This window comes from Pagrus pagrus (genome assembly GCF_965226575.1).
Source record: "Pagrus pagrus genome assembly, chromosome: 15".
NCBI classification, from domain to species: domain Eukaryota; kingdom Metazoa; phylum Chordata; class Actinopteri; order Spariformes; family Sparidae; genus Pagrus; species Pagrus pagrus.
In genome coordinates, this window is record NC_140199.1 from 26,699,972 (window position 1) to 26,718,717 (window position 18,746).

At 41.0% G+C, this 18,746-nt stretch overlaps 1 protein-coding gene across 1 annotated transcript in view; it reads right to left on the bottom strand.

The window, feature by feature from the left end:
- Nucleotides 1-18,746, bottom strand: part of piezo1 (piezo type mechanosensitive ion channel component 1 (Er blood group)) — a 95,699-nt gene that overhangs the window by 32,597 nt on the left and 44,356 nt on the right. The window contains exons 6-19 of the mRNA XM_084376565.1: nt 18,026-18,239; nt 13,169-13,340; nt 12,681-12,773; nt 11,985-12,057; nt 8,066-8,169; nt 7,263-7,342; nt 6,848-7,028; nt 4,892-4,997; nt 3,808-3,989; nt 3,492-3,640; nt 2,907-3,065; nt 1,440-1,579; nt 466-632; nt 173-349 (exon numbers count right to left, since the gene is read on the bottom strand). Coding sequence (XP_084232691.1) covers nt 173-349; nt 466-632; nt 1,440-1,579; nt 2,907-3,065; nt 3,492-3,640; nt 3,808-3,989; nt 4,892-4,997; nt 6,848-7,028; nt 7,263-7,342; nt 8,066-8,169; nt 11,985-12,057; nt 12,681-12,773; nt 13,169-13,340; nt 18,026-18,239 — 1,997 coding nt within the window. The remainder of the gene's footprint in view (nt 1-172; nt 350-465; nt 633-1,439; nt 1,580-2,906; nt 3,066-3,491; nt 3,641-3,807; nt 3,990-4,891; nt 4,998-6,847; nt 7,029-7,262; nt 7,343-8,065; nt 8,170-11,984; nt 12,058-12,680; nt 12,774-13,168; nt 13,341-18,025; nt 18,240-18,746) is intronic.

The window sequence follows — 18,746 nt, forward strand, 5'->3', positions numbered from 1 at the left end:
TAAAATGGGGTCCCAGTGACCTTTGACTACTAAATCCTAATTATGACATTACAACAGCCCAATTGATGAGGTTATGAGCTGTTGCACTCACACTGGGGTTGTTCTTTTCCTTCATCCTCCAGGACTGTATACAAGATATACAAACAGGTGTGTGTGTGCAGGGGTGTCTTACCAGGCTACAGTTACTGGAGTACTCAACAGGGTTGACGACACTGAGCTGGTACAGCATCTTACACACGATGATGACACACACCCAGACTGTAGAAAGACAGGATGCCATGGGCCTGAAGCGGCTGTAGGGCATCGCCAGAGACCACAACACCACCAAGACCAGGTTCATCACAGAAGGCTTCGGACAAACACAGAAACTTTAGGTCATAATAAATACACCCACATAGAAACAAAACAAGTATCATATATGTGCAGTTTGTTTCAGTCACTTCCCTCACACAACACCCATTTTACCTCGTCAAGAGCAACCCACACAGAGAAGAAGGCCACCATTTTGAGGATGTGGAGCTCCAGAAGCCTCCAGAGAAAAACTTGAACTTTGGCGAGACTGTCAGAGAACCTTCTGGAAAGAACCAGTAACCTGTCCATCACAAGACCCCACTTACTGGGCATCAACTCGACTGAGCGAAGGAAAAGAGAGGATGGACGAACAACGAGAGTGAGAGGATAAGGGATAGATGGGAGGAACAGAGAGGAGATCAGTCAATGAGAGCTTAAGACTTGTTTTGACATTTTGAGTGTAAAACATGTGAGGCTCAGGAACACTAAAAGTCAAATAACTATAAAACCTTTAACAAGAAAAAAAAACACTTCTGTAAGTTTAATTCACATGGAAAGTTACTGTGATATACAGTTTACTATAACGTTTTCAGTAAGGTCTCTTTAATTCCTAAAATGAAGAGAGGTCTGCTGACAGGAGAGCTGCTGAGTTACACTACACTACAATCTGAGGACAGTTTGTGTTGAGTTTGTGTTTTTTCTAAACTTTGGCTCGGTTCTCGGTCACCTTGATTACTAAAAATGTGCATCGGCTCTGAAAAAAAAGTAGATATAATCAAATACACAAAAGGGCGAAAGAAGATGGCTTAAGTCCGAATGGCTGCCTGCTGGTTTTGCACTTCAAGCAAGACAGAAAGCAAAATTACTGCCACAGTACAGAGTAGTGATAGGGAGCTTCATCACATGGTGCAACAACAATCACCTGAATTTTAGGATTTAGTCATGGACGATAACTTTGTAGAGAAAGAAGCATATTTTCATGAGGTGTCTGTGTGGAGTGTACCATATTAAGCACTGATTGAGGCGTGACGCTGATCTTCATTCATAGAGGTGTTGATTTTTCTCAATTAGATGCCTGTCAATACAGTACATAACAGTTGTTGACTAATTTGATGACGACCTAACAAACTGCCATTGTTATTTTTTACCTTCATCTTCAGACTCCTCATCGATGTTGGTCACCAGGTCTTCAGACTCTTCATCGATGTTGGTCACCAGGTCTTCCTCTTCAAAAGTCTCCCCAACATTACCAGAGTCTGTCTGTTCAGTCTTCTCACTCGTCTCCTTCCTGGAGGCAGATTGTCTCATTAGTTACCGCAGAAGGAAAAATATAAAATTTCCTTGGTAACATGTGATAATGGAAAACAGCATCACAAAAAGCAGGTTTGAATATTTTATATTTGTGGTTGTAAGCAGGTGAGCACAGTCAAGGAAAAAGGTGATTTATGTTTCACTGAGAGTCAAGAGTCAGCATTTTGAATGACTGGACATGGACTTTAATTCTTTAAAGGATTACGTTTGTTTAAAATAAAATGAATAAAACGATCTTTGTGTATAACAATATTCCCTCAGATGGTTGACAGCCAATTTACTTCTATTATGAAAATAGAATTTCAAACATTTCAAATATCAAGATAAATGGTTGAAATGTATCATCTTCAATGTGCCAAATTCAATTGACAATCACAGTTAATATTGGCTTAAATAAGAAGAAAAATGCAGTGCCTGCTAATGGGGCATGTACTGTAACTGACCTGCAGCATAATCAGCTATTCTTGTCATCTCTGCATTTTTCTCTTCATCTTTCATAGATTTTCCAACATTTCCACAGTGAGGCCATGTCTCTCTCTGAGCAACACAGAGACTGATGCACGCTTTTGTAACTAGCAGGCTAGACTACTGTAACACTCTCCTTTCTGGTCTCCCATGGAATACAATAAATCAGCTGCAGTTAATTGAAAATTCTGCTGCACGAGTACTGACTACGACCTGAAGGGGAGCACACCAGGCCGGCTGGGCCAACGACCCACAAGTGGCCCTAATGACTCTGAAACTCCCACACAGAGGTTTAAAGCCTGCAACTCCCCTCCAGTTAGTTAGAAGTGAAGAAGCCTCTTGGATGAGAGCTGAAACGTCTTCAACAAACTGAAACAAGTCTAGTTGCCTACGATACAGCACTTAGAGAGATGCCAGTGTTTGTGCGTATGTGTATTTCAGGCCTGTGTATGTAAAAGAAATAACAACAGAGTGAAATAACTGAATTTCTCTGTAAAGGGATTAAATAAGTGTCTTCTTCTTTAAACCAAAGGTGTGCATTTGGACTTTACTTGGAAAGCTTTGTTTACCTTGCCAAAAATGTGTTGGAGGTGTATTTTTTTTTTCATTTGTCCTGCACTCATCTAAACATGTGGATGTCCAACAGTCCTTTATATCTTTTTACAGCAGATGACTTAATCCCTCTCCTTACTTAACCCCGCACACATATTCAGTTCTGCTCAGTAATACTCCATATAGCAAAACATACAGTAATGGCACACATACTTTCATTTTGCTGTGACTTTTAACAACACTGTTAGCTAGCAATGTGAGTAGTAGGAGTGTGTCGGCTGGGTTACTTGTGTATGGGTGTGACATGCTCCAGGTCAGTGATTCTCATGAAGGGTTTGTGAAAGTAGTGCAGCTGCAGGATACAGGCCAGCAGGAAGAAGCCAGGGATCAGAATACTGGTGAAGAGCTCGGACAGAGCAAACGTCTCCAGGCCAATGGCTGCCAGCCTGTGGACAACAGGGGGGCATGATTACACCATTATCGGTTCAGTTTTAGAAATACATATTTCTCATTCCTACATTAATGTGTTTAATTACCACACAGCAAATGCAAGTTGCTCACAGAGTGGAAAGAATGCAAGGTTATTAGGACAGTTTATTTTTGGCCATGAGCCACGACCCTGTCTCTACAACCCTAATTATCACCATTTGCCTAAAACAGGCTTTGTAGTGATGCTTGGGATGTTTTGTTTTTGTAAGCTATGAGCAGTTAGAATAACACTTCAGTTAAAGGTGTTGTTGTAAACATTATAGAATGTTCTATTTCATATAGAAATGACAAACATTTCATGGCAGCAGAGGCAGCCTACAGAGAAGTATCAGCTGGGCAGGGGAACACACTAGACAGTCTCAGGCTCTTGTATAAGATCTTACTGCTCTTCTGTGAAACCAGTACAGTTTCTCCAGTATCCAGGGAAATCTTCAAACTGGTAAGTGTAGACAGAGATGAGCACCAGCATGGTGTAGGCCACAACAAGCCACCAGAAGAGCTTCAACAGACGCCTCCACAGAGAATAGTACACCTGGGAAATATGAACCAGTCAGTCATTACAAGAGAGATGTGAAATTAACATTTAATGTATGGGGGCAAATAACTACAACAATTTGAACCAAAACAAATAAAAAAATACTGATGTTCCACAAAAACACTGATCAGGACTGTGAACCTGAATCTAATGTATGTTTCTACCTGATACAGACAGAGGCAGATCAGGAACAGCAGCATATAGATGATCTTGTATCCAACAAGTTTTCCCGCAAAGGAGACCATGATGAACATCCCTCCACACACGTAGATCCAGTATTTGGCATAACAGCTCATCACCATGCCCCCCACAACCTTCAGCACCGATTCATTACCAGCCCCCTCCTCTGACCAGGAGAAGAGGTGAAAGAAGGAGGAGAGGGAGAGAGGTTACATGTTGATGGTAAAGAAAAAGTCATCAGGAAGATACTGTACGTCCTCTGCAGATCAGTATCCAACAGATTTAATCAGACACTTGTGTAGAAAGCTATGTTTGTGTATAAAGTTGGCAATTTAAGCTGACAGTGGAGGTTTAAAGGTTCATCTTTTGGGGAAGAATTTCAGTTTTGAGACAATAACAAAGAAGAACACATCGACAGAAGGTATGAATATTTAGGGCCCGAGCACTGAAACTGTGCAAGGACCCTTTGACATGCGAGGAAATCTTATTCTTATTTCCACGCCTAAAGTAAATCGCTTTTTTGAGGGGCTAAACATGCTCAAAAACTCAAAATGGTACCCCCTAAAATGCAGCCCCTGGGACTACTTTCACCTACATGTATGAAATTCGTCATCATGGTCATCATCAGATCCCCACTGATAACACTTCTATATCGAGGTATAGTCATTGCGCCACCTACTGGCAACAGGAAGTCAGCCTTTTGCCACAATCATTCTTTGATGTACATACATTTTTGATGGTAAGCTGTACTCTTGATATACTTCAACCTAATGTGTAATTAGGTGTTCTCTACTGCTACATAGTCAACACAGGGAATTAGATTTCGTGCAGTGCCCGAAATACTTGGACATTCAGAGGCAAGTCTGTCAACTCTCTTAATAAAAAGATAGATAATTAAAACTGCAAGCAATGATGAACAGCTCCTCGCACCACCATGTGTGTTGGGGTGCGAGGGCCCGTTCATCACTGCTCGCAGTTTTAATTGTAAGAAGTAGTGTGTGTGTGTGTGTGTGTGTGTGTGTGTGTGTGTGTGTGTGTGTGTGTGTGTGTGTGTTAAAAATGTCTGACCTCCTGTAGTGACTTCCTGTAGTGGTGTGGCCATTTTCCTTATTTTGCTGAAGTTTTCCTTCACTGACTGACGGACCAACAGCCAGAAGGTTAAAGTGAAAAGCAGCTGGAGAGAAATAGAGAGGAAAAGGAGAGCGATGGAAGAACACACTGAAAAACATGGAGAGCAACTAGAGAACTCATGTTCTGCAGAACTTGTGGTTGTGAATGCTGACTGTTGAAAAGCTAATGCTGAATTCACATTGCTGGCTTTAGAAACTTTGAATAATGCCCAGAACACATGAACAGTGTGAAATGTTTTCAGGTTTTTTGAAAAGGTAATGCCAAACTGAATTGGTGGCTTTAATTCAGTGGAAGTGGCATCTAAAGAGTATGAAGCATCCTAAAAGTGATGAATCACTGATGAATCTGTCTCAGCTCCCCAGATGGAATCAGAGGTTGCCGTGGAGATGGTAACTAAGTTGGTTGTGGTAACGGATGTGAGCTAGAGATGTTAGCTGATTATCATGCTCCTCCCTCAAAAACAGTACGTGTATCACAGTATCACTTTAATAATGCTATGGTATAAACTACGAGAGTCTACTGAGCACACTGTGAAATTTTTTGTGTGTTCATGTGTTCAAATGTGTCTTGTGGAGCATTTAAGAAAAGTGGATGTGTCAGCCTGCTGCCAGATATTTTTCCTCTGAGTTTAGTGGGACGTAATGCAGCAGTTGGTCAGCACTCCTGCCATGTAAAAGCACACCGAGCCAAAAGTATTAGCCCGATTGCTGCCAGAGGAACATTGTTGCAACCAACACAAATAAGTAAGTAAGTGGAGTGAACATCGTGGGAATGAGAGCGACGCGGAGAGAAGGTTTTTGGAGCTCCTCTGCACTCTGTCAGTTGAGTCTTCCATTCTGGCTGGCAACATTCTGTCCCATACACACCTATGTAAAAATCTGAAAATGGCTGAAAAATTATGACAATTTGGACTGTGACTGTGCTAAAAGTATGAATTAAATGAAAAAGTTGAATTGATATGAGAAAGTTCTCATCTTTGTGATGGTTTAAAAGTTTGAACAGAGTTTCTATGAGAATGTATGAAGGACTGGGAAGAGTTTGAAAATGAGTGGGTTTGAAGATTTTTCTAATTGACTTCCATTATAACAAAGCTTTAAAAACAGTTGAACAGTTTTAAAGGCTTTAATGGGATTTGAAAGATGAATAATACCTCTAATGTAGACAAATTGTGGGATACTTTTGCTTCCAGCATTCACAACCAATAATTCAGTACACTGAAGCCTGACGTCTCTAAACAGCATGACTCGTCCCTCTACTCCGAGAGCAAAGTTCACTTAGTTTATGAACTGATTTTAATGAACTGCCACAATATAAAACCTGATGCTGGGCTGTTCAACACATCTGAACTCAAGTGTTTTCAGCTGCTGAAGTTGAAATATAGTTAGACAGCAACACTTTGGAACTTTACTCTCTCTGCAGGTATTAAGGATGAATGTGAGGAAATCTTACTTAATAGGCCAATGTCAGTGCAACGAAAAGATTATTATCTGAATTCATTTCAAAGATTAAAAGTCTTTCTGTCTCACACCAAATATGAGCATATATGGTGTGATTATAAAGGGTTTCTCTCAATCCAGGAGTTTGGCTCCAGTTCTGTTGCTGTGTGAATGAACATGTACTGAATCTGGCTGTGATACTGCAGGTAATCAGGCACATCAGTTGAACTCATGATATTTTGTCAACAAGTATCAGACCGTAGCAAGTGAGCTGCGATTAACCTTACTATATATGGTTTTTATCACTCAACCTCTTGGACAAGTGCCAGCTTCCAATAGCAACTGTTCACAGGGTTATATTTAATGATAAATATTAAACACATATTAGAATAAGTAACAAGTTCTATCGTAGGCAACTTCCTCATCAGGTCACCCAGAGTCTCTACTCTCATCTTACCATAGCTCCCAGTCTCAGACAGGGGTACTGAGCTCTGTCCAGTCCTAGTTGTCTGAGGCTCATGGTTCCCACAGTGGTGGGCAGTTCAGGCTGAAGCTCCATGGCCCAGACATACTGCAGACAGCACAGAGCCAGGCCATAGAGCAGGATGAATGGAGAGCACAGTGTGGCTGCATGCCGTCTGCAATAAAAAAAAAAACAGCTTACTGAGCTGAGCAGCCTGTGAAATCTGCATGATTGTGATGAAATCACTTTAAAACTGAAGATATGTATTTGTTTAACAAGACTTAACCTTGACAACACACGCATAAATACAATCACCCGGCATCAATTACAGCTGTCACTGTCTAAAGATAAGCTGGTTGTTTAACAGATTCCTGATTGTCACTGTCAGCGCTGCAGGTGTGAATAGTACCTTGCACGCAGGATCCAGATGAGACAAGCCCACAGCAGCAGCACAAATGTGAGCCAGCTGTGGTATGTGATGCTCCAAACCTGAACAACAAGGAAACAGCACATGAACAATGCACCCTGACATGCTGCAAAGACTGCTAAGGAATGGCCCTCAGATGTGACAAAGAGCTCAGAACGTCGAGCTGGCTGTCAGATTCCCCAGATTCCAATCTGATCAGTTGGACAAACCAGAACAAGGCCAATCAATGGAGGCTCCATCTCATAACCCACAGGACTCAAATGAGCCTCAACATTAAAACCACTGACATCGATCAGCCATAACAACGTTTTCATGCTGTGCCTGATTCGGGTCCTGTCAGTTGCAAGTTGGGGCCTCCATGGATCTGACTTGTTCCATTGCATCCCGTTTGATGGTACAGTCTCTTGTAACAGGCTGAATGGTGTCTGTCACTTGTTTCTGCTATGTGATCACAGCGTTACATACATGTCTACTTCAAGATACAAGTTTTCAACACATAACATTGTTGTGACGTAATGATTTTTGTTTGTAGTTAGCAGTTACAGACCTGGGATCTGTTTCATGACAGTGGTGTTGCACTCAGAAAGTGTGGGGGCGCCAGATCTTTAAGTGGTTTTAATGTTTTGGCTGATCGGTGTAGGTTCACAGGAACTCTCAACATGAAGGTACAGAAACCTCAGCAGAAGTTTGTGATCATAACTAATTAGATCCAGTTGTGTTAATTGAATAGATAGGCTGAGATAGCAAATGGTCTGATGTAAATCAAGTTTCATTCTAATACTTACCATCATGGCTATGAGAGCACAGACATAGCTCTGCTGCATGACCACCTTTCCCAGTAGGAAAAACGGACTTTCACTCTGTTGACCAGCAGGGGCGCCACTAACACCTGCCAAATATAACAATCATGTCAGTATGCAGAACATTAGATAGCGTATGAACAAACAGACTGAGGAAGATCATCAAAAGATATGACGTGTTCTGTATCATATCTGAGAAGTCATTTTGTCTGTTGAACTTATCTTGAAAGGATAACAAGGATTTTCTATAGCAAAGATGACCCATTACAAACTGCACCAATGGTATACACCTGCATGTTTTAATGAAAATATCCATATTTGGTGCCAGTGTATTGATAATCATATCACAATAGAAAGTGATATGATATATTGTTATATTTGTATTTTGTCCCTACTAGATACAAAACTGTAATGTTTGAGCCTTATTGTTCACTTAACATTCTAGCTCCAGATCTTGCAAGAGTGTGTTGCTGAAGGCAGAGGCAGGTCTCCAGGACCGCTAATTTCTTTTTTAAGTTAAGTTTAAAAAATGCCATTTTAGTGTCAGAATTAGGGATGTCACAATATTACCAATTCACAACAACTGAAAAACTGAAATATTGATATGGTACTTATAACACATATATGATAATAGTGTTAATGAGTTAATGTGGTTGCCTTTTCACTAGTAATTGAGACACGAAACACAGTAAACAAAGTTAAAGATAGATTTGATTGCTCAACTTTTATTTCAAATTTCTATAGATATTGCAATAATATCGATATCCTGAATTTGCTAGGCTACGATAATCGTGTAGTGTAAATCAGGTATTGTGACAGCCCTATTCAGAATGTTGGGAAGATATGGGGCTTGTGATAAATGGTTCAGATATTTACTTTGGTGACTTATTTGGAGCAAAGAAATCGATCATAATCTGAGCTCAGGTTCACTTCTACCATTGGAATGAAAAGACTCTGCCACTAGTGTCCTAAAGGGGCAGGCCAGTGGCGAGACCCATGTGACAGTGATACAGGAAACTACTCTTCTGAACTGCCTCTGATAATAATTCCAGTTTATTTTTTTATATACAGTATATATAGTTTTGGCCATCATTTCAATCAGTTCTGAAATCACGGTACTGACAAAGTCAATAGCTGAGATTTGGGGGTGTTGGTTAATTAACTACTGTAGGTCTTCCAGCCGCTCAGTCGACAGTTCTAAATATAGAACACTTAAGAACATGAGAATCCATTGTCTAACAGTGAGGGGATGAGGAGGCCTCCATCGCAACGCAACCATCTTTCTAGCAGCAGTTAGCCCAGCTAGCACTATGCGTCTTTTAGGTTGGGTGAGTTTAAGCTCTGATGAAGCATTCAACAACAACACGGGAATAGTTACAGGAATTAGTGCTGACACCAAATCAAACCGTGCACCAGAACTGTGAAATCAATGGACAGTCACGCATCATATGAATGAAAGAGCCAGAAACCTTCAGACTGCATAAAGTGCACAGTGGGTCATTAATCAGCTTCATGCCGTGGAGTCCAAGTGGAGTTAAATATGTTCTGTGTACATAGTTAAAGTTAATTTGATGATGATCAGGGTTGTAAGAAGCTTCCTTGATACTTCCCCAGACACAGCTCCCATCAAAATTGAGGTTCAAATCAGGGCAGTCATACCTTCACATCCTGTCAAGTTCAGATCAACGCCAAAAATCTCCTAAACCAAGATCTCTAGCCCAAGATTGTAGAGCAGCGATTTCTAGTTCTTGATCATTAGAAGCAACATTACTCGACCTTTCACTTGCATGCCACACTGCATTCATATCAGCTCCAACAATTAATGAATATTCAGACAATTCTAGCTCTTATTTCTGCAGCTCCTTTCCAAAACAGCATGCTATGAATGTCTGCACACGGTGAACCTCATCCATTGCACTTGAACTGAAAACATCTGAGCAGACAAGTTTCAAAGCCAGCATTTTAAAGGGGAGAAAAAAGTGCAGAATATCCACTGGAGTACAGCCCAAAATCGAGCGTGACGAGAGGAGGATAGTTCCTTTCAGTTCACATAAAATCAGTCCTCTGCCGGCGGATCACAACCAGTGAAAATACAGCAAAAATGAAATGAAGTGAAATAAAGTTCGGCCAAAAATACATTGTCTGAAGTAAAAACAAACTTCCAACGCCAGCAAATAGATCGTCTCGGTCCAATTGTAGCTGTGGTATGGTCCCTGTAAGTGTTTTACTGCAGCAAACCTGCCACTTAAATGAAAATGTAAGTGTTTATTAAACCAAGATAGGCCACATAGTCATCCAGTGCTGTGACGAGGGATCCATTCAGTGTTAAACAGCGTGAATCAAAACCCAAACAGATCAGTGTTTGTAGAAACTGATAGAGATAAAACTCACTATCAGAAGAGCGCCCATGTTCCAGAACTGGTTTTGTATTTTCATCTATTGGTGACGCTCACTCCAGGGAGGGAGTTGATGGACTCCTCAGCCGCCCTGGAGGCCTGGAATAGCTCTGTTCCCCCGGGTCCTTTGACTTTCAATGTAGCTGGGCACAGTAGAAGCACTCCATACCTGTGGCCCAGGCTGCATTCATGGCCTTGGAGAAAGCTTGCCCGCACTTAACTATATAATTACTCTAGTCAGGAGAAAAAAAAGAATTTTCCTTCCATTGACCTCTGTTTTTTTTTTCTTGTGGCACGGAGGATGCGTTGATGTGTGGTAGAGCGGAGAACACTGAAGATCAGGGTGTGAGAGACGGTGTCCTCTGCTGTTGCCGCTGTATGTGGTTCCTGTCTCTGTCACCAAGAGACAGGAACCACTTAGGGAGCGATTCTGTGAGAAACTGAATGGCATTGGACCCCTCAACTCCCTCTTTCAGTCCAATAATGTGAATATTGCATCTCCTTTTTCTGTCCTTCATTGGTGCTAGCTACAGCTTCATCACCTTTAGTGTGGCATTGTGGCTATTTAGCTTCCATGTGTTGCAGTCCAAATCCGACCATATGTTGCTCATCTCAGCCTGAACTGTGCCATTACTCTCGGTTAATGCAACCAGCTCTGTTTTAAAAGCATGGAGCTTTTCCTGCATCCCTCTCTCGGTTTCCTCTCGTCTCTTCTCAGTTTCTTCTCCCATTTGTTGCAGACAGTCAAAGCGTGTTTCAAAATGCTCATGTAGCTTCTCCAGCACAATATCTTCTACGGCTTCCATTTCAGTCTTTAATCTCGTTTTAACACCCAAATCAGTCAAAGTGCTATAAAATATAACTTGTCTAACTGAGACTGGAATTGCCATCACAAGATCATCAAACAATTTAGCAACTCTGCGTTGAGGCTTATCAATCTACACTGCCGTCTTGTCCAGGCGACCACCAGAAACTCCCATGTGTATGTTTGTTCATCAGCATTTATTATTTATTATATCATAACTGTACAAATAAATAAAACCCACAGATTTGCTGATTTGTGGTACTGTGTTCACATCATGCTGCCCTGCACCATCCAGAAAACAACAGGATTTCCTGAAGAAGCTCTTCATTGCGCTTTTGTCATCAAGCTCACTGTTGAAGAGTCATGAGAGCAATGATGTGACTTTCTGAGAATGTATGATTGTCACCACACCCTGTCATCTCTATTCCGCTTCAACAAGCCCTTTTTCATGATGTGATGCTGCACACATGAACCAAGACAGCAGATGAAGACTCAAACCGTGACTCCCACAGACCTACTCAGTGGTACCCATATACAGAACATAAGGGATATAGGTGAGTTAACGTGTCTCCACAGCCCCAAATCCTGATCAGATTTTATACTGTTGTGATGTTTGTCTCAATAATATCTTTTTGGATATGACACAGACACAGACTGTTTAAGTTACATAAATGAGTTCTGTGAAAAAAAGGTTATTTCATACCCAGATCTGGCTGACTCTCTCTGGCCATGCTTCCTCCTCTGCTGCCTTCTGCTCCCATAGACAGGAGCATGAGCTGAATGAGATGAGAACAAGAGCAGCCATTAAACTGAATATATATGGTGGATATGTGAATGCAGTTCTATTAAAGAATGGGACTTGGTCTCATCATTATATTCCACTTAATATTGTACTTGATATGATGACTACGAGGCAATTTGACTAAAATTCATTGTAGTTTCTTAAAGTGGACAAATGGTCATTTCTAAACTAGAAAAGGCTTCACTTTCAAAGAGAATTAAGGCACGCTCTTTACAGCTGCAAGGCTGAACGGGCACCAGCAGCGAGCCAGTTTAATGACAGGGAAAACCATATCAAGCAGCTCCATATTATATTTCACCAGCAAGAATTGACTTGCTTACTGTGGGTAAACTCTGATGGGACAGGAATGTAGACAGATAAACAACTCTCTGTGTTCTGAACATGAAATTAACGAGTGGGTCTGTAGCCATTTAATTTCAGTTTGCAGAATAGCCATCCGGAACAGGGAAGGATAATTAAGATAGAATTATGTTAGAGTGTGTCTCCCTAAAATGAGCAGAATGGTAAGTTTTAAGTTGATTTCATCCTTGGGCACTGGGCTGTATAAGTCCATACTGAACCCTGATGAGTGGCTTACAAACAGATATGAGTATTTACCTGTGTGTCATCTTCAAAGCTTTCTTTCTGTTGATTCCATGACCTTAACTCCACCACGTCCTCACTTTTCTCCTGCTTCTGCTCCTCCTCAACCTGTGAAACACAAATACAGCATCTAACAATAAAAACATATCCAAATTGAAAGTGTTTTTTAAATAATAAATGCTACAATCATTGTGTAAAAGTTTGGATTGGTTGCAGAGTCACAAAAGATCAAAATAAATACATTGCATTTCATTTATATTCATTGTAAATAAACTCAATTTGACATGAAGATGTTCTCTGTACAGTAGATCTACAGGACTTCAGCTCGGAGGTCGATGTCACATGACAAAGTATTGATTCAATCACTTTTTGATTCAAATCAGCAGCCATCCCAACAAGAGTATCCCACAGAATGTCACCATACATCTCCAGCTTTTTTGGCATTGAAAAGAAGTTGGTACAGACACATTAGTTGGTGCATTTAAAGAAGAAGGAGCAGATACCTGGGACGGCGTTCCATGACATCCTGTCTTGAGAACCGTTGCTATGGTAATGTAGAGGAAAAACAGTATCCCTGGATTGACATAAACTGGCCAATCATGATTGGTATTAAGGTTGAGGTCATAAGGCGAGGAGCAGTTTCCTGGTATGATAATGTCCTTCAGACCAAAGAGTCTAGACAGGAACAGAGAGAGAGAGAGAGGCGTTGGGGATAAAAACAACAGCAGGTGGTTAATTAATCACATGTTGAACAAATTCTAAGAAATAAAGGATTAGGTGGAACCAGTGATGGACAGCCCAACGTAATCTACATCCTAGAGCAATGATCTGGGGAAAGAGTCTGGGATGGACCAGTCACAAAACATGTTTAAATGGCCGGCCTAATATACTGACAGTTTTTTTAACAAGCAGTCAAGTGAAGATATTGTCTTTTTCAGCCATCAGAGCGTCACAATGTTCTTAAACAAGAACAAACATGTCAAAACAGAATACTATGCAGGCCAAAACATTGGCCAAAAGTACTACATCTAACAATAATAATAGGAATTAATAGATTTTAGATTTATATTGACTTCATATTGTCCTATTCTATAGATATATTCTATTCTACTATTTGGGACCAAGATTAAAATGGAAGATAAAAATAGAGTTTTAAGGGGGAACTTCTTGTGTTGTGCTGGAGGCTGTCATTGGTTAATGTTAGGGGACATTAGCAACTGTTTCTCTATGTTAGCAGACTCCGTTTCTAAACTAACGTGAGCTACTGTTGCTCTCTGTTAGTGTAGCGGAGAGAGGCACCGAGGCAAGGAACCCGATAACATGCATCAAGTCACATCCTCATACACAGCCTTTATAAAGAAATCCACAGTCCAGCAGGATTTAACAACTTTAACAAATCATCCACAGGCCATTATAGACAACAAAGAGAGAGGGGGAAGGTGTCATTTTTCACATCATGTTACAATCCGCTCACATACAGCCAATAAAAAAGTGATTAATACTTGTAAATGACTACAAGTTGTCACATAGAGCTTCTTCAACTGAAGTTGTACTGAACATTTTTAATTGAAATCAGCTGTATGCCTAAGCTCATGCTGTAGCCTACTCCTTTGCTATGGTCACTTCCCCCTTTAGCTCTGACAAACCAATCACTGACTCCATAAACTCCAGTATACTGCAAGATACAGAGAGATTTACCAGGTGATGATAGGGTTAATCAGTATTGTGTGAGCTTGTTTAGCATACAGTAGGCCTTGGATGTAATGGACGTTCAGATATATATATAAAATCCTACACTGCAGGTTTAAGCTAGAATGGACTTGTTAAAAGTAAGGTATTCAACTGTGCTGTGAATAAAAACGATAGTCAGCATAATATCTTGAGTTTTTGGAATACCTGTTACCTCTGCAGATCAGTTTCATAACCCTACATGTACATTTTTTACCAAAGCAAAATCAAAGGAATCATTCGGAAAACTTTGAATTTGAGTAAATAATGCAAAATTTAAGAAATAATAAATATAACATATCATTTGTTGAGTGACAAAACAAATCATAGTGGACTGATACATTATTTTCAGTCACGCATTTCACATTAAAACATTTTAAATGTGAAGGATAATCTCTTTCAACATTCTAGAAACTGTAGGTGTGGCAGTTGCCTTCAGCTTCTCCTTTATCTTTTGTGCAACACCTGGAGGGAAACCCAACTACTGACTGCTGTGCTGCTTCAAATATTCCACAATTAACTTTACACATTAATAAGAAACCACAGAGCCCAAACTCAAAGTCCGAAAGACCTGCGTTCAACACGGTAACAAGATAGTGACACATCTGGCAGAACAAATTAGCAGCATAAATTAGATGTATCTAAAATAGGATGTGGTATAAAGACAAGCTCAAATACAGTATGTCCAAGGCAACTGAGGTAATGGATAAGTTCAAGGTTCATTAAGGACTACAGCAAATAATGTGATAACATTGAGTTAAGCTGCGGTATGTACAGTAACAGCTTGATAAAAACATACTTCCTCCCCTGATTACTGGAATACATTCAACTAAATAATATCTTACATTACAATATGAGGAGAATATGACTACATTTAAATCTGACATAAACCTGATGACAGAAGTAAAACATTCTTCCTTCTTACACAGTCCTGATTTGTTTCTTCCTGGTTCCATCTGTTGCTTTTGATGCCAGTCCAGTCCATCTACTTCCATCCTGTTTTGAAACTATTCTCAATGCAGCCAATAACCTGGGTATGTCGAACATGACACGAAAGCATTCAATATTTAGGTGATATGGTTTCTTCTGGTATCTGTTGTGATCTTGGAAGAAATGTGTTTTTATAGCAGACGTTTTGACCTGTCATAACAGGAAAAACACAGGTGGATTTAAATGCTTAATGCAAACAAATGTACTCATAACCAGCAGCTTCTCAATGAACACCTCCGGACCGGGGCCGTATGATTTATGGAGTTTCCTGGTAGACAGACACCGGTAGCTTTGTCACTCAAGTAGTTAAGCACTATCTACTGCTAAATGTAATGTTAGCTGCCGTTAGCTCGATGAGCAGTCCTAGCCCGCTAAACCTGTCGGGAAAACCACATCTCTACTGTGTTCCCTTCGTCAAATTGGCCTCCATCTTCTCGGAGGCTGTGTAGTTCTGTCCCAGTCCAGCCGTGTCACCCGGGAGCTGACTGTCAGCAACTAGGGGGTGGGGCTGTGATAGGCTGCTGCCTGGTTTTACATGGTAACTTAAAATTTTACTTGAGTAAGATTTCTCAGTAACAGTAGTTTTTGAGTAAAATCTAATTGTACTCTTTCCACCACTGATTGTAACAGAAAACACATTGTGAAACACTTCACAAGTCATCAGCTACATGTAGCCTTCAAGTAAATATTATGGCACAATGTTAATATTCAAAAACCTAAAAGCGTAAAAATTAAAGGTTTGATCAGCTCAGTTGTGCAGACACATTGCCACTCATCATGATCACATGTAAGGCCTGCCCTATTCCTGTGAGTCATAAATAACAAGTTGTTTGTGAAACAGGCACACACACACACACAAACATGCACGTGCACGCACACTGTGCTGACAGCTGGGTATCCTCCTTTTGTAAAGGTCAGATTTGGCTGATTGATGATCAGCAGGTTAAGTGACACTGACACAGATCCCTGGCAATAACTATAGTGATGATAGATGAGAGAGAAATGAAAGGGGAGAAAGATCGCATGCAACAGTGGAATCCTGTCTACTCATCTTTCAGTTTAGCCAAAAAGGTCAGGTCATTTGACGAAGCATCAGCAGCTAGTCATTCCACACATGCCAGTCCAGAAATCTCACTTACATTCCTCTGCTCACTCACTTTCTGTTTTCTTCTCTTTTTCTCTAAACTCAAACATTCTCTGACACTCATTCTTCTGTTTCTTTCAATCCATTTCCACATAAGCAACACAATAGTAATTAAATATATACTTTGTGAATCAAAGATTATACTTTGTGCAGCAGATTTTCTTGAAATAATCCCTCTCAATTATCACTTATGAGCCACTAGCAGAGTGTGGGGTGTCTGTTTCAGCAGAGACCCTGCCTGTATTTTCTTTTTTCTTAGCAGTTTGCTGTGTTCAGGGCATTTATGAGCATCAACCTTTGGGCAGTGGTGGGAAGCCCTCAGACACTAACATTTCACATGGTGTGAGGTATGAGGATTACTTGCTGTCTCCATCTCTCTCCTTTGCTCTGGGTCTATCATGGATGTATAAACAGCTGCAGGTCTGTGTGTCTGTTTAACCGAGTGCGGGGTTGAGCTACACACACACACACACACACACACAGGCAGAGCACTGAGAAAAAACAGCAAGGACCAGCATGGAGATTATGCTAGTGCTATTCTGAGTCAGTTATTTAAAGTGTCACTAAACTCCAGAAGTTTGACTAAAGTGCCTCTACCCTGGAAATGTAAAAAAAATGCCTCAACATGGGCAGGGCTGGCAGGGGATGGTAACACGTGCCTATTCAGTCCTTCATGCTGCCTCCTGTAGCTGTCCCTCTCCACCACTACTCATACACACAGTATACACACACACATACACACCAACATACTGTACTAGCATATTAGCAAGTTTTTTCTCGCCACAAAACTCAGCTGGGGATGCTGCACGAAACAGGCTGGAAATTGTGCCGTGGTCTCCTTGAAATATTCACTGGTTTCACACTCTCAAATGTTCAAACGCGGCCTCAAACTGCAGTCACTGACTTGGCAGCCTTCTCTCCTGTCACTCCACTGCCACCACCTCCACCTCTCGATATGAAAGTCAGGTCATAAAGATGTAATGTTAACGTGATAGGAAAATCAATATGGTGTCAACATGTCAGCGGTTAGCAGAAACATTAACTGCCAACATGTTATCCTGGTGACTGGGCTGTTACCAAATTTACTCAATCACTTCTAGGCTGATACCCCTCTTCCCCAGTCTGCCAAGTCAGGGGACATTAGTTTTATACAAGGGAGTATGGAGAATTCAAATACATTGCACTGAATGTCAAGATATGGACCAGAAACAATCAACACTAATGAACACCCAAAAAAAGTGGTTTTGGGGTTTAGTTCCTCTTTCGGTTGAATGTGGGGTTGGAGGGACTGTTGATGACGAGACACAGTGGTGACATCAGACTCTTTCCCCGTTATGTTTCCTGTATCAGGTGCGAGTCTTGTTCTAAGGAGCTACTTAAACTTACTTTACAATTACAAAATGTGCATTATGGGCAAACTCTGACTTGTTAAAACGTTTATGAAATCACTTGTATTGAAACCTTTTCTAGTTTTATGTACAGTAGGCTATAGCCTTACCTGGCCCACAGACTGTGTGGGGGGAACAGGGCCTGGGCCAGCAGACTCTGGTACAAGTACAAACACACCATGTGACCAGAAGTGAAGAAGCCCACCATTACACACAGTGCATTGAAACCAAGGGGACTGATGGGAAGGTGGCATGCCCACCACGTGCACACACCGATGAAAAGCAGGAAGTAGATGGCTGAGAAGGCAGAGGGTAGTGTGATGCCTGGGAGGAAAAAGGAAGACAGGTCAGAGACAAACGTCATTCATAAACTTGTGACAGAGGCTAGCTGGAGCCACCTGCTCATCAGGCGCGATAACCATTCATATGCAGGCATACACCAATGGAAAATCTTGCCCAAGGAACTTGTTTTAACGGAAGTTGCTGTGGAGTGAGACATCTCACTTCTGTCTGTTCTCTGAGAGCTGTACATGCGTAGTACCGATCAGGCAGCTGACTAGGCTCAGACCGGAAAACGTGGAAACCACTGACAGTGGTTCCTTTTTTAATATCTTTAACTTCAGTCTCTCTTTCAAACTCAGCGCCGTCTGAACGATGTTCAAGCACTGCTTAACAGAGACATGAAAGATATTAACAATAAATACCTGTAACTACTGTTGGGTTAATTGACCACAGGAGTCAATCCTGATAACTTACACTGACATTGCCCACAAAGCTAGATGTTAGCGGGTGTATGTGGGTTTTTTGGCCCACGTTGAAAGTGGTATAATA